At 38.7% G+C, this 25,631-nt stretch overlaps 1 protein-coding gene across 3 annotated transcripts in view; it reads left to right on the top strand.

The window, feature by feature from the left end:
• The window catches only part of LOC118413918 (aryl hydrocarbon receptor nuclear translocator-like protein 1), a 37,546-nt gene that overhangs the window by 712 nt on the left and 11,203 nt on the right, over positions 1–25,631 (top strand). Inside the window, exons 2-7 of one of the 3 annotated variants that reach the window (XM_035817563.1) lie at positions 10,764–10,863; positions 21,027–21,101; positions 21,529–21,689; positions 23,024–23,103; positions 24,067–24,159; positions 24,691–24,808. In XM_035817563.1, coding sequence (XP_035673456.1) covers positions 10,775–10,863; positions 21,027–21,101; positions 21,529–21,689; positions 23,024–23,103; positions 24,067–24,159; positions 24,691–24,808 — 616 coding nt within the window. In that variant the 5' untranslated portion in view covers positions 10,764–10,774. Of the gene's footprint in view, positions 1–10,763; positions 10,864–17,646; positions 17,766–21,026; positions 21,102–21,528; positions 21,690–23,023; positions 23,104–24,066; positions 24,160–24,690; positions 24,809–25,631 lie in introns of those variants that run through there. The other 2 variants (XM_035817564.1, XM_035817566.1) reach the window with 2 other exon arrangements.

The raw sequence follows: 25,631 nt of genomic DNA, 5'->3' as shown, positions 1-25,631 counted from the left end.
CGGCTTGTTTGCGCAGTGACCAGTACTGCAAGTATGTGAGGGTCAAGGAACTAACCGCACTACAATGTCACATTTGACTACGGTTTTCTCAGCGTTCTCATTTTGTTAGTCTAGTAAAAAAAAAAACGATGTTGGAAATACAAAGAAGATGATCATCTGATCTTGACAGACTCTATTATGATTGAATGCTGTCGGTAATTACCTTTCCAACTCTCCCACATAACATGTCATCATTGTTGTGAAAATGTATTATCTAATGTATTTACTTTTACAGTATTATCAATATAACGTTATATCATCAGTAATTAACTCAAGTTGCAATCCTGGTCTATACAGCTTTCTGTGTCAATGAACATTGGATTGAATAAATCTGCAGCAACAGCTTACACCAGTATACCTCAGGTGTTGCAGGATTAACATTGGTTTAATCAGTCTCGTGTTTCATGTATTTTAGTCTTAGATAGGACTGTATTTCCTTGTCTCTGTCCTGTATTGTCCTTGTTTCTATGTTAAGCCCTGCTTTCCATCTACAAGTTTCATCAGCGTAGCAAGATTGCTTTCTTTATCCAGAGCACCCGCATACAACATTTGATTACTTTACGCCGTATTGTTGCTGAATGGAAAGTTACGTTAAACATACAGCAAGCCATAGTAAAGGACTTTGACCTGACACATTCCTGGGTCCCACGATCGTGCACAGCAATGAAACTTGTGCTGCTATCTTACCAGAACCTTACTGTTGTTTGAGGAGAAAAGATAAGACAGACATGGAAATATGTAAAACATGAATTATGTATGTTGAAGCCAGACTATTGTCTCCACATTGCATTGGAGAAAAATATAACAGCAGTGGAGGCAATATGGAAAATAAGAGGAGCTAGAATTATATTTCTTCATAACAAGTGTGAAAAAAATTATTATCAAACTGGTTTTGTGAACCAAAATAAAACACAAGCCACTTATGAATCTTTCGACCACTTTTAAATCTATTTTGGTCTTCTTTGTTGTTCGACTAGGAGTACTATGTCAAGTGGCACGGATTGTGTTCATATAAAAGATTTGGACCAAATCCAACCCACTTCTCTATATTATGCACTATACTTTATACAGCAATGAGAGAAATATCCTCTTGTATGCAATATGCCCTCACAGAAAAATTCTTATCGCTTTTGCAATTAAATATACCATATAATAAGCTCCACTTGTCCTTGCAGTTACAGGAGTGAGAGGATGAACCATGATACATATGTCATTGTTGCTGTAGTAAGATATCACTCTTTTATGATATATCGCTGTAATTGTACTTAGAACTGCTTTGTCACCATGGCATGCACGTAGCTTGTAAGAGCAAGAATGTACACACTTACAAGTCTTTCATTCCTTCATTCATACATTTGATGTGGTATTTTCCTAGCCTGGAATCCCTAGGTGCTACTCACCTGATATATGTTGATAGATTTATTGGGACTCAATGTAATTTGTATCTTTGTTATATTTCATTTGACCCATACCTTCCTCATGACCTTGATGCAAAGCGGCCTGCAGGCCGATTTGAGCTTCTCATGAATACATTTTGTTTGTAGATAAAGCTTCAAACAAACAAGCCTGTTCGGACCGGTTGACAAGCCTGGGTTCCAGACTAACATTTTGCCAATCACAATGTTTTCGTCCTGAGTGTGTACTGACATGCAGCAGTAGGGAGCCTGACTTGATAAATACTTGGTTTACCAGAAAAAGGAATGTAAGATGATAAGTCAGAAATTTCAATTGGGCATACATGTTATGTTTAGTGTGTAGACTGAATTGCAATTGGCCTTACACTGAAACATCTGCTTTTAGTATGAGCCATGTCATGGAATACATGTTTAGCATGGTGACTACAGTAATTTTTGTACATAGTCTTATGCATGAAGTGTTATAAACCTACCAATGCTTGATCAGTCCTGAGCAATGCTGTTCTTACGTTTGAATCAATGCGTAACCATGTAAGTAATTTTGTTTCATAATTGTAGACAGATTTTAGATGATTTGTCAGTATAGCTTTGCCTGTTCTTCTCAGTGTAGCCGATAGGGGGCAGGGTTTGTTCAACTCCTGTGTTACGCAGTGTAAAATGATCTAAAATAGGGAAACAATATTGGTGGGCACTGCATGCAGCAAATTTGGAAGTTTGGGCCAACATCTGTAGGGATAAGCAATATCAATTCTTCTGTTCAATAGATGTACTCTGGTAGAAAGAAAATTAATCTCCAGGTTTTGTTGTATCGAGCCTGCTACTGTACATGCAGAAATGTTTTATGTTTATGGTTTTTGCGGTGGCCGCTTCACCGCGAACTCAAAACCACCATGAACATTCTTTTATTATAGTTTTTGACTACAGTCTATGGTGCTAAAACGCCGCTAATGCGAATACATTTTCTCGCTACTGCTCAGTAAATCTCCGCAAACTTAAATGCATTTACAGTACATTGACCTTGCAAATGTCAGAGCTGATTGGAATATTTCAAGGCCCATCATTTAGATGTTGCCAGGGGTGACCACATGGTAATGAGCCTTTCTCTTTATTGTCCAAATTACATGACATTTATCATGAAATCATTAACTGCTTGAAGAGAAGAACCTCATCTCAGTACCCATCATGCCTGTTTATTGGGTAATGGCTTTGAATGGAAAAACAACAACAAAACAAACTACATCCTGTAGATTGTACAGAACGTAGATGGGAATGTTATCACAAACTTTTATCATATCAACATATTTTAAAAAGTATGACATTGAAAGGCACTCAGACTCTATGACTCATGAGTTGCCAATTTACCCGTTGATATACAAATACTTTGCCGATGTTGTTTAGAGTGGGCTGGCATCATTTGCGAATAAAGGATGGACTAGGCTCTAATTAATAAGCATAGTTAACATTGGCTCTGAGCCATCCAGTTACTAAAGAGAAATATCTGCTTCACGGTGAAATCTCGGTAAAACGCAGTGGTAGTCTTGCTGTGTTGAATATTTTTAAGGAGGAGGGGTACAGCCATAGAAAATTTTCGTATCCCAACTCTTCAATGACCAGCCCTCCCCCTGCTAAATATCGTACAGCCCCACATCTGATTAACGACAGGCCCAAACCCTTAACAAAGCCACACGAGTACCCTTAAGCTGTTTGATGTGACCTTGCGGCAGTAGAGTATGACAATAATGACTCCCATGTGCCCCATGTGTTAGTCTTAGGTGGCTGAACAGGTTATATTCCCCCAGGGTGTGTATAAACGTATCATTGTGTTTCAACCTTGATGTAATGGTTGAAAAGACAATAGCTCATCTTTGAATTTGAGACCACAAAAGAAGGTTGCACAGTTATTCACTTATTGACACTCAAAACATCATTCAAAGGTGAAGACAATAAATTTTTTTTTTTAATTTCCTAAAGTAGCTTTTCTTAATCTTAAGGGTATTCCTTCAGTTGGACTCCAATGTTCCCCATTATCTGTGTCTCATATTAGTAAGGTGTAATATTTGTGATATGAATTATTGTGAAATATTATATTGCTGTAGCAAATTTGTAACCCTACCAACACCTGTTGCATTAGCCTGCTAAATGGTATTCAGGTAGAAGAATCATATCAGAATTTGCAGTCCACCTTTCATTATGCTATTGTCCACTTTGAAGTGACTGTCACAGTAGGACATGCACGTGTAGATAGGTTTTACACGACTGTGTTTATCCAAGCTTGCGTATGACAGACAAGCCCTGATAGCATTGAACATCATTGGAAGGACACCTCTGGATGTTACTGCATCAAACCTCCAGGGTGTTACATGGTTATTGTACCATATACATATATTGTAATTACGGTAGGGTTCACTGAGACCTCCACCCAACGACTTTATTACATTAATGACCATATCGAAAACAGGTACTAGTAAAGCTACTGTAACAGAGACAATGATAAAGGAAATCCAGCGTCTTATTAAGATATTGAGTTATTTAAGGTTGATAACCTGGTCAGACCAGGCTAAGGTCATGCCCATTACAGGTTCATTTGCATAATGCCCTAGGCGCTGGAATGATCACGTACAATATGCAGTACACTACAAAGAGTGCAAAGATCTAGAGCTCAGACTGGTTACCACAATCTCGTACAGGCAAGCGTGTATAAAAATTGCAAAAACTGCTTGTCGAGCTGAATTTGAAAGTTTAACAGACTGAGTAGAACTGTCCATAGCACAGGAGTCGGTATGAGCGCTGTGGAGTGCTTGAGCAGCGTGGTTGGCTCCAGTATTGCCAGTGCTAATGATGTTGCAATAATGTACTATGAAGGTAACTCTTTCTCATTTTTTCCTTAAGCTGGTTTGGCAACTAAAGTTAATCATGTACATGTATTTATTTTTGCAATTTCCTACCACTTATAAACTTGTTTTATCATTACGATGTAAGGCTATGCACAAAGGGTGTGAACTTCATATAATATTAAACGTGACTGTGGACTAGCTTGTATCTAGCAACCTGCAACCCAACTGCATTAATAGTTTTGGACAATGCCATGAATGAACTTTTTGAGCAGGTATGTTTCAAAATGGCATTGCTAATGTTAGTCAAAAGTATTCGCATTCAGAATCAAATTTTATATACATGTATGCAAGTAGGTTCCTCTTTTCAACCTCCTTGGTGTACATGTATGTAATGATGTAATCAATTATTTGCTGAAACACCAATTCTTTTTTAGATACCATTGAATTTGGAAATATTTGATTTTGGAAAATTTTAACTGAACCCTACCAAAATTTCCAATTCTGTCATAGTTTTGTGGGAAACTTCTGCAAGAAAATACGTTCAATTTTTCTAAAGGATGGTACAGGAGCACCACCTTTCATTCCTTTGTAATACTGCAGCTGGGGGTTAGTAATTTGCAACGGTTGAAAATATGCTGCTCGTTTTACTGTGTTAAAAATTACCTTCCCAGACTTTTACTTTGGAATTAGTTAGTTTTACATGTCTATTTGCATTTGCAATTTGGCATGTAACTTTGGCATGCCTCCAGTAATTGCAGTCAGGTCTAACATAAAAGCATTCTCATTGATATACCATTTGACTTTATTTTGAAGGAATTAAGAAATGTGACTGAAAAGGCAATGCATGCATGCATAAATTTGATTTCCTATCGTTACTGTTATTTGTCCGTATCCTAACACTTAGTTTAGATCTATGTCAGAATCAGCCTCTGTTCATAGTTCTAATTATCATAGTCAGTCATGTTCAGTTGTACAATAACATGCACATGTATATTACCTTAATAGTTGGTAACATTTCAGTGCATGTTGCTAGATGAGTCATGATAGGAACTATTTATCCCTGATACCTAAAGAGTAACATCCATGTTTAACCTAACCTTCTTTCTGGACCTGGTAAAGATAGTTACTGCGGGTTTGGGTGCCTTAACACCATAATGCACAGTTGGAGCTGTTTTGATTTATTATATGGTAAACATACCTCGCTTATCTAATCCAACGTTGTTGGTATCTGTATCTGTAAAGATACAGACGGTATAACTGACCTTTGTGGTAACTCACCAGCTTTGCAGACATGGTGCGGCAGCAGCTGAATTATATTACACTGAACGACTTGTCACACCTAACCTTTGCACATCTGATTGCACATGTTGTTTGAAGCTATCTACATGTAGCTTCAAGCTTGGTAAATCATCCGTAAAATGTATTTAGTTGCTTTAATTTCAATTACACGGAGCAAATCATTTGTCCAAAATTGTTTTAAGCATTACTGACAAATTCTCTGTATCTCGTAGTTGAATGCCAGATTGCCCAAAAGACGCATTGTGTTCGGTTGTGTTGCTGTCTCAGCGGCTCAGCCTAGTACTACATAAACAGACCGGTCTCACTAAACACCACAAAATGACTGCAAACAGGTCTAATATGCAGTGAGCGTGGGGTGATGCTCAGGATACATTGGTTATGCAAATTTGAATTTGAAAAAAAAGATGCAGCAACTCCTAAGTACTGTATTTAGAAATTTTTTCAAGATCAAAGGATTGTTGGTGTTAGGGGTCAAGGGAGGTCACAATGGCTTGTGCAATCATTGAATACTAGCTTGCATGTACTTGAGGCTGGGTACATTTTTAATAGTGATAACATTATATTGTGCTAATGATTCCTATAAACTATGAATCAACAGCAACCACCGTCTCATCACCAACATACCAAAATGGCGGCCAGAAATTCCTTTGATCTCGAAATGAGCGGAATGCTTTGGACTTGGAGTGGCTTCATATTTTTTTATTCATAATTGCATACTATTAGGCAATATTATGTCTCTTTTTTAATCAGCATTGGGCATTTTTTTTATTTCTCACTTCTTCCCATGAGGATGGTTTGTAGTCTGTCCCTTACTGGTACAGCTCCCTCCTGAACTGTGTTTTCCATTACTCAGATTCAACAACATTTTACTCTATCATGCCTCCCAGTCATAATGACGTATCCAATTTCATACTTGGGCACCAGGCACTTTCTCATCATTGTGACTGTTTATCACTGAGCTGACAAACCAGCAGACCAAATGTAATTTCCTTCCTTGAATATTTCTTTTACTTTTAGAAGCAACTGACATTTTCTTCTAATCCTCCTTTAGCTTTAAGCACTTTCATTCATATCTATGCGTCGTAGATAATCTTGTCAGTGCATGGTAAGTTGGTGTTCCCTCCTACGTCTCACCTATCAGTTGAACTCCAGGAGTGAGAGCCTTATCTTTGCTGTCCATCCTAAGAATAGGCTCCACGGGTCAAAAAGAGGATAAAAATCTGAACTTGCAAAGAGGCTTTTGCCAGTAGTTCATTGAACTTGAAGATAATCGTTGTCTCCAAGAACTTCTTAACTAAGTACAGGGTACAAAAGGCTTTTAGTAAGCCAAAGGGTGGGTACATAAAATGTATGCATAACAGCTATTTTGAAATGGAACAGTTATCAGAATAACTTTGTTACACCTGTCTAGTGATAGACATGATAGGCTTGCAGGATGTTAGCAGGATTTCACACTTCCGTGATTATTTTGAGACTGCGAATTCAGACCTAACAATTTCTTAGAAAAAGATGTGACAAAGATTTGATGACTTGTGGCTTTCAACATGCATGACTTTGTCTCTAGTTCCTTACCCCCTGCACTTTCATAACACTTGTAGTTACATATAAAATGTTGACATTCTGAATTTCCTGCAAAGGTAGGTAAGAATAAAGGTTTTGGTTTTGAACAAAATATATGAGAGTATACGAGAGAAAAGGGGACACACCTGAGCTTTAGAATACTAATAGTGATATTTTCCTGGTCACATTTTTGGTACATAGAAAAAAACACCAAGTTGTTATTTTTTATGTACATTACATAAATCATGCAGGTCACAGTCCATATTTCATAAGTACAAAATCAAATATTACCTGGTTGTTTGATTACTAGGGACGGTGCCCCAGAATGTTGGGTGGAAGAAATTTGTGACAGAAAACCATATCCTGCGCTCTGTATTGTATTATTTTTTTTATTTTGCTGATGAATTTGTTTTTAATTGTCATGGTCTGTGTCAATATATAGAATCATGACTCATATTTCTACATTATAAGAAAAGGCTCATATGAAAAGACCAGTTGAAGTTGAACACTTCAATCCATGTCAAGAATGTGATGTGATGCTTAAGATCTGCAGCAAATCTAAAATTTATATCAGTCAGACTCTAGTCTTTCAAGTTAATCCCTGCATTATGAATATATCCACATTTTGCTTCCAACTGACATTACGGAAGTCAAAATGTCACTAAGAATCTTGGAGGCTTAGTGTCAGTTTTCTATGCTCTGTGTTAGACTGAGTTATTCTAGGTCACACTTACATCATACCAAGATTCATGACTTCTTGGAATCATGAATGACGGTCCTCAAAATTTCAATTCAAGTTTAAAGAACATTGGGTGCCCAGACTCAAACAGACAATAATTGAATAAAAAGTACCTGCCCGTGAATAAGTGGCTTTTTCCATTGAGACCATGACCTTGACTGTCATGTTCGAAAAATGACTTGTTCCACCACCTCTGACCTCTACTTCTTACCGTCTGGCCTCTGTGGTCATCTTCCCACTCCCTGGCTGCCTCTTACTCTACAGATAGTGCATTCAAATGACAGGGGCACATATACTCTCCAAGAAGAGGTTGGTGGGGAAAATCGTGACCACAATTGGTGGGGAGGCTATCGACAGATTAAAAAAACGGCTATAGGAAAAGGTCAGGATTTTCCCGACCAACCTCTGCTTGGAGAGTAGGACACATACACTTAAACAGACACACTGAAAAACTAGAGTTCAACGAACCCATCTCTTCGCCAAATAATCATGCCTTTATTCAAGACTTTAGGTCTTATTCATGTATTACTAAATCATGCCTTTATTTAAGACTTTAAGGTCTTATTCATCTATTACTAAATAGTACCTACCCCCAAACCCCACAAATGCTACCAAAACAAGACCTGATTGTACAAGATGACCTGATAGCACCCCTGGTCAATCAGAATTTCAAGCTTTTCAGTGTCCAGCTCACGGCTTGTCAGTGTTTCCTCCAGCAAAAACATCTGTCAAACAGATGTGTCCATAGATATAGGTCAAGTGAGATACATGTATATACAAAACAGTTTATTTCTGTTAATTGGCCACTGATTACAACTAAATGCATCTTTCCATGTAGATTATTATTTTAAGTACTCATTCTATCTACATACCAAAAAATCCTGATGATCCGTCAACACGTTCTCGAGTTATTCTCGTTCAAAGTTTGAAAGGAAATCGGTGCCTGCAGTTCCCAAAAAGCCGCTAGGGGGTCCAAACTCACAGCACTTACTCTCTGCCCCAAGGGCTATCTACCACTCAAAAATCATGACCACAGCATATCCAAAACACGAAGTGTCAAAAATAAAAGTTTTGCTGCAGTACCTTAGGCAGTCACTAGGGGGCCCATTATCGAACTTGACCTTCGTTTTCTTGACCCCCACCCACCTACCAAATATCATCAGGATCCATTCAAGGGTTCTCGAGTTATCTTGCTTACAGACAAACGCACTTACATACAAATCCCGCTACAGCGCCGTAGGTAAGAGCCAGGTAAACCATTTTCGCACTTGACCTTCCTCTCCAAAACCGCTACACACCTACCAAGTTTCTTGAAAATCGCCCAGCTAGATTTTGACTTATGCTGCCCAAAACAAACTGCAAAAAACATACCAAGCTCGCTGCAGTACCGTAGGAAAACGCCAGGTAAACCGTTTTCGAACTTGGCATTCCTTTCGACAACCGCTACACACCTACCAAAAATCACAAAGTTCCATCTACAATTTCTCGAGTTATATGCTGTTGACCTACATACAGACCCAAGTCGACAAAAACATACTCTATCGCCATTGGCGAAGAGAAAAACTCTGTGCTGAGTCATTAAAAGTGGCTTATATAACATTTTATTCTAAGTCAACAATTTTGCTGAGTGCAAGGCCAAGAAAACGGCCTTGGCCACTGAACTAAGTTGGCAGGAGATATTACATACTGATTATACGGCCTTTGCGATGGCGGTGGGGCTCGTAGGTCATATTCTGTATGTATACATGCAATGAACTGAAGCAGAAAATAAAACCAGATGATTCTGAGATATGTTTTCATGGAGGTAACAAAGCAGATGACTTTTTCTTTGGACTGGTTTGGTGATTATAGTGCAAATCTTGAAAGTGAAATGTGATTATGGCAGAGATAATAGTTGTGATGATGAAATGCTACATTTCCTATGATAAATTCATTTCATCATAGGAATTGATAGGAAAAGCAGCAAAATGTATTACCATTATAGCGCAAGTAGTCAAATAATGTTCTCTTCATATTTTGATTGGTACGATCCAGTTAGGTGAGAGAGCTAACAGCTTGCAGAGAAGACTTCAAAGTAATTGTCTTCGTTAAGAGGGGCTCAAAATGGCTTGTTAGCCGCTAATGTCAGCCAATTGCTACAAAATGGATGGATCCACGCAAGTCTGATGCTTTTAGATGATAGCAGCTCCAGGGAAAGTGTTTCCATTGCTGGACCGTACCATCCCGAGGGAGGCGACAAAAGATGTCACTGCATATCAAATGTCAGAGGTGGACCTGGGTGCTAATCCCCAGATAAAAGCTCCATCAGTGGCACCAGGAGACACTCGGAGTCTCTCCTTTAAAATACCAGAAAAAAAGCCTTTCTGAAGTAAAGTGGAAGACTGCTGACTCCTCTCCACAGATCCCACCTCTGGCTAGGTTCGCATTGACTCTACCAATCAGGCCTCTTCACCTGTTGAATGGGCTCTTTTTTTCTCCCCAATCAGTGCATCTGAGGGCTTTTAGGTTCACTAGACACACATCTGCGTTCCACTGCTTCTGGACTGATAACCCATCAAGGTCAAATGCACCAGGCTGCTCTCGGGAAAGAGCATATAGAGACTACAGATTTTCCCTGCAGGGCAACCAAGGAAGTTTCCTCCTCTATCTCTAAGTACTTGGACTACACCGCAGTACTCGCAGTGCCTGCATTACTTCCTGCTGCTTGCTCAACACTCTTGTCAGACTTTTTTTCTCCCCCGGTAGGCAGGGAGACAGATTAATTCTTGATCATGCAGCCTGACGCGATGCCGTCGTGTGCGTATCAGGACGACCTGTCCTTTCTCAACCTGTACGAATCCTGCTCTTACGGACAGTCCTCCTGGTATTTCCCTCTAGAAAACCCAGGGATGGTTGGAGGCAGCCTGCCGCCTAGCTCATCTAGTTCATGCGCAGACCCAACGCAGTACAGCTCCACCAAGGCAAGCAACATGTTTGAGTGAGTACAGCTCTCATTGTGCTTCTATGTAGTGAGTTACTGTGTGTATCTACTTCTATGTAGTGAGTCACTCTCTCTATATATACATGTATATGAGACGTTAAAGAATTGGATGATGTAACATTGATGTTGATACAGCCCGGTTTCCTTTCCAGCCTTTCGACATGCTAGTAGTAATAGCAAAACAGATATCACTTATTGCCCCTGTGACATAACTAATTGCTCTTGTTAATTGATATGCAGCAACATTTTAAAAGAAATCCTCAATGTATGATCAAAGGCGTGTGTTGTGGTGTTGTTAAGAAATATGCTGCAACACCAGTTCTTCTGGTAGTTTCTTCTTGATTAGTAACATTGACTTATACATGTAATTCTGCCAGGTGCCATAATACTGCCACATCAAATGAACATTGTTATAGAGGCCTTCTCAAGATTGTCTTGAAAACCTTTAATATCTGAAGTGTAACTATATACTCCTCAGGATTACTGAGGCTGCATTGGTACACCTTGCAGAACTTTATTACTAAGCTAATGTATTTTTCCCATGTGGCACTGTACTATAGCACTGGCAGATTATTAGGGTTCATGTTACATGCAGATATCCTTTGATTGCTGGAATCTTATTTACTAATCTAGCCGTGCGTTGGGTGAGAAAAAAGAGGGGGAAGCTGAGTCAACTAGGATCAAAGTAAATATGATAGCAAACAATACAATAACATTTTTTTTACACATGCATATCCCAGTAAGGTAATTAAATATGTCACTCTAGGTTTTGTTAATTAGTTTTGATGTCGTGTTCATTATGAGCTGCCTCAATCATAACTCAAATATGTCCAATACATCCAATAAATTGCATACAAATTAATCAAAGGCAAAGGCAAAATCTAAAATCTAAGGCAAAGAATAACCCATACCTTTTATTACCTTTATCGACTGTATATTGGGGGAAATTAAAAAGAAATTAGTAATTTCATTATAATCATATCAAGGCTTCATGTACATGTAACTACAGCATGTAACACTATTAAATACATCTGAATTTTGACCTCCAATTTAAAGTGACTGAAGTAAGACTATTTTGACCTTAGCAAAGCCAACATACTGACTTCTTACTCTGCTTAAATCCTGGACTCAAAGGCTTCCTACTGGCCAAGGTGAAAGTGGGTACGTTATTTGTAGAAAGTTACTTGAAGTTATTACAACCAAGGAAGACCTAAGCTTTATAACATTATTGTCTTGCGTTGTAGCTAAGTAAAACTTTGTGGTTAAGAACCAACAAAAAGGAAGCATTCAGCGCATTCAAAAAGGAGCATTCAGTGCCGTGTCTGTCGGATAATCCTCGGTAGATGCTATACAAAGTACTCGGAAGCATGCGACCTACTGGGTCTACCCACTCTCCAGCAACGACGCGAACAGCTCACTATGAAATTCGGCAACACCTTGTTGCAATCAACAACATTCAGACAGTGGCTACCACCAACCCGAGGTGAGACCAGTGGACGACGTACCAGATCACACAACAAACTGAACACTATAACGGCCAGAACGGAGCGGTATAAGAACAGTACCATTCCGCACATCGTCTGACTACTGAACTCATGAACTGTGTTGTTTTTACCTTATCTGTCGATTTTACCGGTCAATCCAATATGTATATATTTTAATACGTTTGATAACTGTAAACGATTTTAAGTGTCCTCGTCAAGCATCATGTGAGTACAAGAGCAATTCAGGGCCCATTTTTTGAGTCCTGCTATTCTGTACACTTTTAATGGACCAAATAAACCATTATTATTTATTATTATTATAAGGAAGAGATATAAAAGTGACTTTGAATTAAAACAAATTGGGTAACTTTGAATTCGATACAAAAAGAAAATAGACTAAATCTTATTGAACACATGCAAGTGTCATGCCAAGCCTAACCACAATATGTCACTGACAAAAACTGGTGGATTCCCGTTGAAACGTCTGACCGTTTCCAAAATCATATCCAGTTTCTTGAGTAACTGCTTTTTGGCTAACCACAAAAGTGCAGTTTCATAATCATTATTACATTTTTTAATGAGCAGCAAACTTCACCACTGACAGTGATTTACCAGACGTCACAAAGCATTTAAAGGGATGTAAGGCTAGTTCACCTTTATCCGTAGGGTAACCTATATCTGTTGCTTTTTAAAAACAATGTATTTAGGCACATCAAGCCGACGGGTGGTAGTTCTAAACTGCAATATCCTGAAAATATTGCAATTTGAAACTAATGTCCATCAAAATGATATCCGCAAATACCCTGTTTTTAAAAGCAACGGATATAGGTTACCCAATGGATAAAGGTGAACTAGCGTTATTGCAAAATTTTGGTGCCAAAAGATAGAATATTCAGAATTGTAAAATCTACTGTCAGGTTAACATTTGTTACTCATTTTCAGCATATTTCAAACATTGGTAAATAATGCGAAAGATAGTCACAACTTAATTCCATTACCTCCGGGAAGCTTACCCAAAAGTAAGCCAGCCGTAGATTTTTGAACCGACTGATTCGGGAGATCTTTGGAGCTTCACGGGGACTTTCAACAAACTTCAGGAAGAATTCAAGCAAACGGTGGACAAAATGGCAGATGACTCAAGTGGCAGAGGAAAGTGTGCATATATAATATTTCAAGAAAGTCATATTCATACGTTGTGAATATTGCCGTGCAGTGTGACAAGGTAAATTCTTACATGATGTTGAAAAATGACCGAAAACGGTGACTTCATTTTTTTCACAACACATCCCAGGGCCTTTAATCACAACAACTCACCAACCAAAATAGGCATTCGCAAATAATACGTGTACGAGGGGTGATCAATAAGTTCTCGGCCTAACCCAGAAATAATAAGCACAACTCAAATTTTGAGGCACAACTTCACAGTATGAAGCCTTTTATCAATATCCTCCAAATTACAAATCATTGGAGTCATTACTTTCCCGGCATTCGTTTTTTCTAGAATAGAAGTTAAGTGGCGAGAAAAAGAAGGGTGAAGTGTGATTAGACAATTTGACCCGCACACCTCAGGTTACAGATCAATTGTCCACTCTTTTTTCGTTATCCCTTACCTAACGTTACTGGGTGTCACCTGCAACGTAATGACCACAATGATTTGAATTTTGGTACACATTTATATAAGACTTTGTACATGTATGCGGGGTTATCAATAAGTCCTCGGCTTTGCCGAGAAACAATAAACACAGCTCAGATTTCGAAGCATAGATGTTAAGTATAAAGTCTTATGTAAATATGTACCAAAATTCAAATTATTGTGATCATTACTTTGCAAGCGACACCCAGTAATGTTAGGTAAGGGAGAAGGAAAAAACATTGACCTGGCCTGACATTGACAATTGACCTGGCCTGAGGTGTGCGGGTCAAATTGCGCTGCTGGAAGTCAGAAACCCAATTCTTTTTACTTGAAATAGGAAAAGAATGATTATCAAACATTTTGACAATGTCTTTTGTTAATTTACGGCATGGGGAACTCGACCCACACATGTCTGATCACAGTTCACACTACTTTTTTCTTGCCCCTTACCTTCTGATTTGCAAGAAACGAATTCCTGTAAAGTAATGACTGCAATGATTTGAAATTTGGCGGATATTTATAAAAGGCTTCATACTATGAAGTTGTGCCTCAAAATTTGAGTTGTGCTTATTATTTCTGGGTTAGGCCGAGAACTTATTGATCACCCCTCGTACATGACATAGCAAACACCTGCTGGTGTCACTCTGTCATTAGTTGTGAAGAAAATATTGATGTGTTAAGCAGGTGCCTTAACATAAATGCAGTATTCTTTAAATTTCCAACATGAACTAGTCTGATACATCATTCATCATCTTAAGTTCATGTGCTAATCGGCTTAAAATATGGCACGCAACTTGGTTCAAGCATTTACATTAGGTTTGGACAAAATTAAGTGTTTTGACCCATGTTTGCCCTAAATCATGTGAATATCTCAATACAGATTTAGAATGTGATTCAATTGAGTAAGTGTAGTACAAAGGACACGGTTTTATTTCATTTAAGCTTTGCGGATTACATATGCTGATATCAGATACATTGGAACACATGCATGTGTGAGTGTCTTTGTACAATGCATAACTGTAACTGAAACCAAATCAGCAGGAATCAAGCAGAACCAGCCGGAATGAAGTATTTGCAAAATTCGTACCACATTCGGTGCTATTCGGGTGGGAATTCAAAATGGACCTTACAATGTATATCCCCTTCACACGAGAAGGAATGTGGTTCTTTCTCTTAACAAGACGTTTCAAAATTTACTTGTGACTAATCCCAACTGAAGATTGCACAGTATTATGGTTTAGGGGGGGGGGGGCATTTTTTAATACTAAGTTTTGCAGGTGATAACTAAAAGTCATTTTTAAGCAGAAGTGTTCCATTTTCGTACAGGGGTGATTTTTTAACAGTCTATTGTTGCTTGGAGCGGGAGATGGCAGAAATATGCTGTGTTTGCTCTCGAGCAAATGTCAGCCTTTCCAGTTTGTTTTGTTCCATAAACTCCCCCACATAACCTGACATTTACAGGTGCACACGGCTACATATATGTGGAGTTGTATTCAGGATGGAATTTTACACCACAGCACTTCAGATCAAGTGTTAGGCGAACAACGGTGCTGACGCACAAGACTATCAACTCGGAGTGAAGTTGGGACCAGCAACCAGCAACCCTGCTGTTTGAATCCGATGTCATTACAATATAACATTCTGCTGATTTCACCACTCTGCCATCTTGAGTGGCAGGTTTTGGGTCTCTTTTCATACTGCAGCCCAAACAACAATACCCAAGTGATGACAGTCTGACAAGAATTTCTCGCTATATGTGGAATTTCTTGTTATGTTCTCTTGCTTGCTTTATGCCATTGTCAAAAGGATGCAGCTGTGGTAGTGGGTAAAATAACTGTTGTGGTAAACCTTGCAAGTCTGTGTAACAGTCAATGTATCATGTTTTAACATCTCAGTTTACTTTTGATGAACAAATATTTAGGAAGTTGGAACAAGGATATTATAACATATATTGTATATCATGTCTTTGGTCAGAAGATGTAAAAAGTACAAAGCAATTATCAATATTAAAGTGATTGAATACTGAGTCATCTTAAACAGCATGAAATGTTAATCTGATAATGTGTGAAAATCTTTTCATCACCCTCATCAGAACCAAATTTACAGTTGTAGGTATCAGTCCAAAAGAGAAGATTAGAACAGCTGGTGCCCCTTTTTGTCAGGCCTAATTGCCTGTGTAAGGATTTGAATTAGCCCTATCACTCCTGCATAGATGTAGCTGTGTTTATGAAATAGAACAAGGAGCTTTTATGAAGAAAGGACACATCCTGCTCTCAAGTCTCTTTGACAATGTGTGCTTTTTAATGCAGATTTGAGCACTGAGTGGGAGATGGGCTAATTGTCTAAAGATGGGAAAGCCTTTTTCTACAAACTGTTAGTCAGGCAGCTGCTGTATTGTTTAAACTACTCATTCCGTTAGCCTTGAAGGGGGGACAAGTTAAAGCCGAAGGTGCGAGCTTTCTACACTAGGGGTCTGGGGCATGCTCCCCCCGAAAACTTTGAAAATTCTACCCCCTGAAAGGGCATTTCCAGCCTTTTGAAGAGGATTTTAAAGTACAAAGCTGAGACTGTCGATAATAACTTTGTCAAGAGAGGATTCATTGATCATTCTTTTGGGGTACCTCTGAGTCAGTGTGTGTGTGTGTGTGTGTGTGTGTGTGTGTGTGTGTGTGTGTAGGGGGGTGGAGTGGGGGTGTCTTACAAATCTCCCCTGGCTATGTGATGGTAATCTATATATACTGGTATATATTTTCATTGTTGCCAACGTGCTTGGCTATACTTGCATTATCTTTGCAACTATGCAAGTGCACAGGCAACAAAAGGAATTGTTTGTCCATGCATTTTTGGAATCATTTAAAGAAAACAACTGCCACTGCATACATGTTAAAAAATAATGATAGAAGTCAAAGTGCAATAATAAGTTATTTTAGTTCTAAGAAGGGGCACCTGTTTTTTTACTTTGGTATGCTGATATAGATTGGGGAATTTACTTATTTGAATTTAGGGATAAATATGGGATGAGGTTCCTTTTACATGTATAACTGGTGCAGTTTTGGCCAGCATGATGTAGGGCTACCAGCTCCTTTTCAAGAACCTAAAACTCTCAGAGTTACTGCCCCTTAATCATAGCCTCTGACCTGAATTGACACTATAAGTGAACAATGATTCCTTCCTCTCTCACACAAATTGTTATCATTGTTTCCAAATAATCATGTTGTGCACGTCCAGTTTTTCTCACCTGTGGCGGCACCACCCCTTGAATTGATAGGCATGTAAAAAGCATTTTGCTGCACCCAGCCTCCCATTTAGCCTCATAACTAATACTCTGCAAAGGGCAACTCAAAAGTCACACACTGTTCTGTCACTTAAGAGGGGTTCACTATTTTAAAGGAAACTGGGAAGCAAAATGTCAGCTGGATTGAGTAAGCCCTCCATTAACCTTACAGGTATAGGGAGGGATAATCTATTGAAGACCAAACCTAATGGAAGATGACATGATGTACAAGCTGGAGATTTTCCCCTGGGCTAATGGAGCGACAGAACTAGTTCCAGGGACAGACAGCCTTAAGAGGCTGACATTGGGAGGATGTAGGCTTGGGTGCACAGTGGCGTGGGTGCACGTACATCACCTCTCATATTAACTTAACCCAATAGTGTGGTACGTATGTAGTGCACCGGCTCTGGAAAATAAAAATGGAGTTTTTCCAGTACGCACCCGGCGATCCTGGCCTTCCAGATGACATCTTTCTTGTCCCTCCACTGACAAATGAGCTACAAGCAAGGTTTGATCATCTAACTCTAAAATGTAGCGGGTTAGTTTATATAGGAGTTTATGTTCAGAATATGTCGTACATGAGATAATCATCCTTGAATTGGTACAGTAGTCTTTGTTAAACTTAAGAAATCTTGACATTCAATAAGTTGCTAAAGATGTATTGTACATTCAGTTGTAAAGCCAAACAGAGAAAAACATGGTTGTAATAGTCCAGGTTCTTGAGATATTTCCAACATTCAGAGACAGAAGGAAACTTAGGTAGCCTTCACATTTGCCCAGTGACATGATGACTCCTCCTTTCCTGTAGAACAGGAGACACTGAAATCAGAAAATTATCTGATGAGCCTCACAGCAATGAGCATGCATATACTTCCGAAAATAGTTTCATCAGGTTTTTTGCATATACTGTAGGACATGTACATTGTGTGATGTCCAATTATCACTGCACAAAGGTTAGAGTTTTCGTTCAGCAGAGATATACTAGTACATTGTATGATTCATGGATGTCTACGTGTACATGAATTCACACAGAATTCTGACGATCGGATGGTAATGTGCAGGTCTTCTCATCTGCACACTAGGCTTTATGACTTGTTGCATGCATGTCTTATGTCTTCATAACATTACATTATACATATCCTTGTAGGACTTATGTCTGTTTAGCCCTTCAGCTTAGTAATATCTAATGTGCTTCAAGAAAATGTGACATTTTTTTCAAACCTAGAATCTCTCTCTCTCTCTCTTTCTCTCTCAAACCTAGAATATTGGATACCAAATAGACTGAGGATGGAGCCTCAAAGCATCAGGAGCACAAAATGCTAATGCTAGTTCACCTTTATTCGCGGGGTAACCTTTATCCGTTGTATTTAACCCCAGGGTATTTCGGGATATCAAGTCGACAGACGGTGGTCTGAAACTGCAATATATTGAAAAAAATGCAATTTAAAACCATCGTCCATCGACTTGATTTCCCAAAATATCCTGTTTTTAGGTACAACGAATATAGGTTACCCAGTGAATAAAGGTGAACTAGCATTATATCTATTGACACAACCAAAGGTTGTTTTAGATTTATTTTGTGGATCACCTACAACTGTGGCACACACTACATGTTAAATGTGCAATGTTTCTATAATTTTATGCAACCATCCTTCAAACTGCACCTGTTGCTTACTGTCCATAAATGCTGACTTGGAAGGAAAGCCTTATGATTGGGTAAAACATCAAGTAGTAGCACAATGCTGACATGTCGTCTATTGTTTGTATGAGGATACTTTGCTTTTATAACTTTGTAGGGTTATATAGAACATAAAATTGATATGATATACATGTGTATGTGTGTAAAATGAATACATATTAATCCTTGACTCCAAGAAACCTGTCCCAACCAGTATTTTCCAGTCAACAATTACTCATCATGTAGCAGTCCTAGGCATTGATTTTTTCGTTGTTTACGTGTAGGAATGCAGTCCTTACATGTACATGTTGCATGGTTCCCATACATGTAGCATGCTTGGCATGCTTGGCAAGACCTGTGTGAAGATCTCAACCTTAAAACTCAGTGCTTTATATATATATTTCTTTAACCTTTTTTGTCACAGCATCAGAAAGGGAAAAAAAGAGAAAATGCTGTTTAAATGTTAGCCACATTTTTTAATCACTGATGGTCTCCATACGATCAAGGAGATTCTCATATTTACCATGAGAAGGAAGCTATATGCATATGATATGCTGCTATATAATATAACCTTGGTTCTATTAGTAGTTGGACAGATGACTAAATGATTATAGGTTGGGGAAGTATCAAATGATATCATTTCTATGTCATAGTTATGGGGAATTGTCGGTTCCAGCAAGAATTTATGACTGTATTTACATGTAGAAATAATGGCTACATATACTAAGTACATGTAATGTTGTAAAAACCCTTTGTTTCAGTCTGTACAGGCAGTGACATGCAGAAGACATGGAAATTTTACAGTGCCGTATGTTTCAGTGTATCAGTTCAGGATACTGAGAGGATAGCCTGTGTTTACACAATCCCTCGCTGGCAGCGGCAATGTTGTAGGGCCGGCCACTAGGAGCACGATTTTAGTCAGGCTAACTCAGACAGTCAGAAGATACATGATAAGAATTGAGTGTGAAGTGAATTCAGAGCTTAGCCTGGAGTCCAGCCGTGTTCGCTTTAGTCCGCTCCCAAGCGACCTTCTGGAGCGTACTAAAGCAAACAAGGCTGGACTCCAGGCTATTCAAAGCTGTGACGCACATCAATAGTGCCAGACTTTTATTCCATTTACTGAAAAGGTATAAAGCAATAGCTAACATAAGAAACCCTTTCATCTCTTTTGTCCCCTCTAGTAATGAGGACCAACTTAATGTCAATCTAGTTTCTCCGCCTACAAACTAATTATCAACTGTCAGCTGCTTTGAATGTAGAATTGCCAATTACGCAGTGGATACCATGCAGAGAGTGAACTAATTATCTGTCAGTGGCAAATGATGTGTGTTGAAATAAACCTGAGACTGTTGTCAAATGAAGGGTTTGGTTACATACATGTTGGTGGCAAGATGTTGTTGACTCCATACATATGCAACTCGGTGACCTTTAGTTTGCTGGGTTAAACTTTTATTTCTTTTACTGGCTCAATGTTGTCAGAATTGTTGCAAAAAAAGTAATCCTTCATCTTCTACTGTCTCAGAAAAAAGGTTAGGATTTAGATTTAGCTTTGAGTATTGCTGTGCTATATTGTTCTATACTATTTGTCCCATTTCATGTTATCTGCAATTAGCCTGTGGACAAGAATTTACAATAAACTATCAATTGATTTGATTAGAATTTCACAACTTATCCATTATAAAGACTTGCTGTGTCGGTAGTACCGGTACTCATATTTTTCTCTCCCTGTCATGGTAAATCATAGACTCGCGAGTAAACAAGTGAATATTCTGGCATTATCATTTCACAATATCATACAATGTAGGTGGCCTCATGGACCAGTTCCACACCTACCAATCCATACTATTATAATTGCAGTTCTATATTTGTGCTATGTACATTGTTGTTGATGGAGAGTGATTTCACCAAATGATCAACCAAATATTTTGAAGTGACATTGTACACAATGATGAAAGCCTGTGACATTTAGGTCCTCGCCAGCTGCTGCAACATTATCTTTACATGGAAGTGCTCTACATCTGCCCCTAGTGGTGTAGCCGAAATGTTTTTCTTAGCTAACATCCTCTCTAAGACACATCCTCTCTATTTCAGCGGTATGGAGGCAGACAGCCAGATGGACATGGACCGGATGGACCAGTCTGACACAGACAGCCGCAAAAATGTCAGGTAAATAAGCAGACACTGTAGTCTTAACCATGCAGAAACATTTGTAATGACAACCTTTGTCTAGATGTCACCTTCAATGGTTGTTCAAGTCCACACAATGTCTTTACGATCAAGAATATAAATAATCAGTTTCTTTACGGACGGTAAGTTCACATTTGTCAAGGGTCGCCATACAATTTTGACTTTGAATTTTCAAGCAGGCTCTGACAGAACAATCCAATGACTGGGTTCAACTTGAAGACAGTCCTTTTTCGTACCAAGACAGCTGAATTTTGCCAGACGACAATGTCAAGAATTCCCTTAATTTGCAATATATAGTGCGATGTACATGTATGTGACCAGGTTGTACTGAACTTGCACGATGCATTTTTAAAAATGTGTCTTGAACGATACAAAAAAAAAAGAAATGTCTGTCTGCTGTGTTCAGTCGACAGAACCACAGTGAGATCGAGAAACGGCGGCGAGACAAGATGAACAGTTACATCATGGAGCTATCGGCTATGATCCCCATGTGCAATGCCATGTCCCGCAAGCTGGACAAGCTGACCGTCCTGCGCATGGCTGTCCAGCACATGAAGACACTCCGAGGTAAGACCAGTAGAAGACAACATGTAGCGGTAGATCACCTTTATCCGTTGGGTAACCTATATCCCTCGCTTTTAAGAGCAGGGTATTTAGGCACATCAAATCGACGGGTAGTAGTTTTGAACTACAATATCCTGAAAATATTGCAATTTGAAACTAACGTCCGTCAACGTGATATCCCTAAATATCCTGTTTTTAAAAGCAACGGATATAGGTTACCCAATGGATAAAGGTAAACTAGCGTTAGCTCTTCAGTGAGCTAAAACTGGATAGAGATCACTTTCCTTTCCTTTTTCAAGCTCGGTCAGTGTTATGTGCAGCCTGAAAATGTGTAAAACCCCACTTTTAAGCATATTCCAAGACAAAGTTGAACAGAACATGGACTGGGAAGGTTTTCTATGTAAAAAGGTTCATCAGCATGTAAATTACTGCCCTATAGAGAACTGAGGATAATTTGGTTTGGCTTGATGCCAGTTACTAGGAGGCAATTACATTTCAATCCAGTGAGAAGGCAATTAACATGGCAGACAGAACTCTGCAGATGTACGCATGGACTGATGTATCACCAATTACATGCAATCAGTCAATCCAGATGGTTCTCTCTGGGAAACCTTTAGAGAAGAATTGGTTGAATTGATTTATTTGCTTTGTTGCCTGGAAGGTTACGGCCCTTTCTTTGTGCCTGGAAGCCTAACATTGCTTCGTTGTTTTTCCTCTCAGGAACTAGAATACCCATCCCTCTTTTCATATTATGTAACTGTAATACATTGTAATTAGGTTTAGTTACATAATGTGAAAAGAGGGTTGGATATGCCCCTTGGTAAAAGGTTGCTGATATTCAAGAACAGAAAGATGTCACGTTGGATAGGTTCCAAGATGGATGTATGATTATTGTTTACACAAAACATGTAGGTGTCAAAATGTGTAAACTCCATCCATGCATCTAGAGGGTGGACTGCTGATAAGGTGTTTTTACAGGTACAATGGCATCCTTGTTTTGAGGCACAGTTTACATTTTAGGATGACTTATCAAATGTGTTTGGCATGCAGCATACATGTCAATGTCTTGTTTTTATTTGCATTGCTTGGACTTGAAGCTGTAGTCTTCCAAGTGATAGTTTGTCCTCTGTACATGTATTTGAGGCATACCTGTAATAAAATGATGATACTATACTGTTTGTAATAAAATGATAGTTGGTGTTCTGATATCAGTCCTTCAAAGATGTTGCACCTTTATTAGCTCATTCCTGAAACTATATCGCCACCTTGTGTGTCTGATTGTTTGTTGTGTGTTTTTCTTCAATGGACTATATCGTTATCTTTTTTTTTTCCAACAGCAACTGCAAATCCTTTCACTGAGGGTAACTTCAAGCCTTCCTTCCTGTCTGAAGATGAGCTCAAACATCTTATTCTAGAGGTAGGCCATATTTTCCAGTGCAATGTCCAAGTTGGTAGAGTGTTAACTTTGTCTTGCATTCAGTTGTTTGTGAGTTTGATCCTGAGTTATATAACAAATGGTGAGTACTACTTACCATGCTTAGCAATTAGGAAAGATTCCGGGAGTTGAACACATTGTTACACTTTACTAGAACTGGCAGAACAAGTTGATACCAGTGCATTTAATGTCAATGTAACTGCAGAAAATGTTGAGGGGAATTGTCATATCTAAAAGTAATGTATCATGCATTATTGCTTACAATTTTTTTTGCCATTGCATTAATGTTAGACGTAAATAGAATGTCAGGAGACAAATTTACTTCCACTCAAATTGGGGAAATTGTCATGCTATGAATTTCTCGGCGGGAGCCAGGCACCTTGGGTGTATGATTGGCCAGTAATTGGTAAAACATCAGCGCAGACAATTCTGTCTGGCAGAAACACAGCTACTCCATGATGTACATGTGTTGCTGCCCAAATGATTGACAGTTGGCCAAATGGAATTGTCTGCAGGTTGATTTAAAGGTAGTCTTTACATTTGTACATCTTGATAAAATTTGGAGATTTACTTCTGGACGTTATGATTGACATCCATCACTCCTCTTCAGCACCACTGGAATGAACTGGTACAACAAATCAATAAGTACATGTATGTCTAACTGGAAAATAACATGTGAAAGCCATTTAATGAGGATTGTATGCAAATGCCATGTAATTGCATGCTGAAGCAATACAAGGGACCACTCTTTGCAACTCAAAGGAAGTATCCATACATGATTTACATAATTATGAGTAATCTTTGCATAGTTACATTCCTTAGGAGTTAGTGACCTTGACATGTTTGTTTCATACACAGTAGAGACTGTTGACCTGCTTTAGCCTCATGTCTTGTCTTGACAGCCTTCAGTAGTATAGTAAGTGACATGACATTGTGTTCTCACAGGCAGCAGATGGTTTCCTGTTTGTTGTGAGCTGTGACCGTGGGCGGATCTTGTATGTGTCCGAGTCGGTAGCCCGAGTGCTGAACTACAACCAGGTGAGATGGAAAAAACATTTAATTTAGCCTTCATGAGGAGTGTATCAGCACCATGTGATGATGAGTGCAGGAGTCGTGGTGTGAAGCATTAGAGGGGGAAATCAGTCTGCTCAGTACAAGTCTGAAAACGTTATAGACAGTTGACACCATAATTATCCCTGAAACATGTCTATATCTTACCAGTCTACAAAAAATTCTTTAAATCATGCAACTCATTTCTATACCATCATGTTGGGCATTTCATTTTCCATTGCCAACAGAAAAAATCTGAAACCTATCCCTAGCAAAAGGTAGAAATTGAAAAAGGCTCACACCTATCAGTAGCATAATGTAGAAATAGCTATAAAATAATATTTACTTTTGTCTGCTTTATGTCTCCTATTTTATATTTAATCAGTGTTGATATACCATATATTTTCAGAATGTTCTGTATCCTTATGAAACTGACCAATCAAAAATGAACATTTTCTACCTGTGGCATGGGCTATCAACCAATGAGACCTCTGATTTTTTTTGTCTTTGTTTCAACAGAGAGACCTGATGGGTCAGAGCTGGTTTGATATTCTTCATCCAAAGGATGTGGCCAAGGTCAAAGAACAGCTTCTGTCCTCCGACATGTCCCCCAGGGAGAGACTCATCGATGCAAAAAGTAACTAGAGTTCCACGACCCCATACCTTCGCCAAATAATCCTACCTTTCTTTACAACTGCTGCTTTAATTGTTTAGCATTGATTATGCAAATAAGGTTCTTATTTACATAAATTGTATCAGTCGATCATCTCCTCTACCAGACACCAGACGTACACAATCTATGTTAAGAAAGAAGGCTTTTATCCCATTTTCTGATAATTGATGCAAATGAGGGTCTTATTTGCATAATTAATGTTCAACGATGTGTTCACCCGTACATAACTTCCAAATGCTACAAGTAAGAAGTTACTGTCATTTACGACAATAAAATTGTGGCATTTTCTCATCAATTATGCAAATTAGGTATTTATTTTGCATAATATATATCTATCAATAATCTTCTCCTTCTCAGTTACAGGTGTCACATGTTGCAATGGTCCCATAATGGAACTGAGCGTGTTCATAAAATATCATAATTAATTATGCAAATTAGATAAATATTTGCATAATTAATATGTCATTATATGAAACATCATTTAAGCTATCCACATACCAAAAATCATAACAATCTGTTAACCCCTTCTTGAGTTATTCCCTTTTAAAGTCTGACACTAAACCTGCCCTGCAGTTCCAAAACAAGCCGCCAGGGGGCCCAAACCTACACCACTTACTCTTGGCATCAAGAGCTGTCTAACACTCAAAAATCATGGCCGCAGCATGTTCAAAACTCGAGATTTCAAACCAGGAAGTTCCGCTGCAGTACCGTAACAGGCTTCTAGGGGGCCCAAAATCTAATCGTTTCCAGGTCTCATCAAGACCTACCCACATACCAAATATCAATA

Source organism: Branchiostoma floridae, chromosome 4 (genome assembly GCF_000003815.2).
Source record: "Branchiostoma floridae strain S238N-H82 chromosome 4, Bfl_VNyyK, whole genome shotgun sequence".
In the NCBI taxonomy this organism is placed as follows: Eukaryota; Metazoa; Chordata; class Leptocardii; order Amphioxiformes; family Branchiostomatidae; genus Branchiostoma; species Branchiostoma floridae.
The sequence above is the reverse complement of the archived record's forward strand: the minus strand, read 5'-3'. Positions and strand labels throughout refer to the sequence as shown.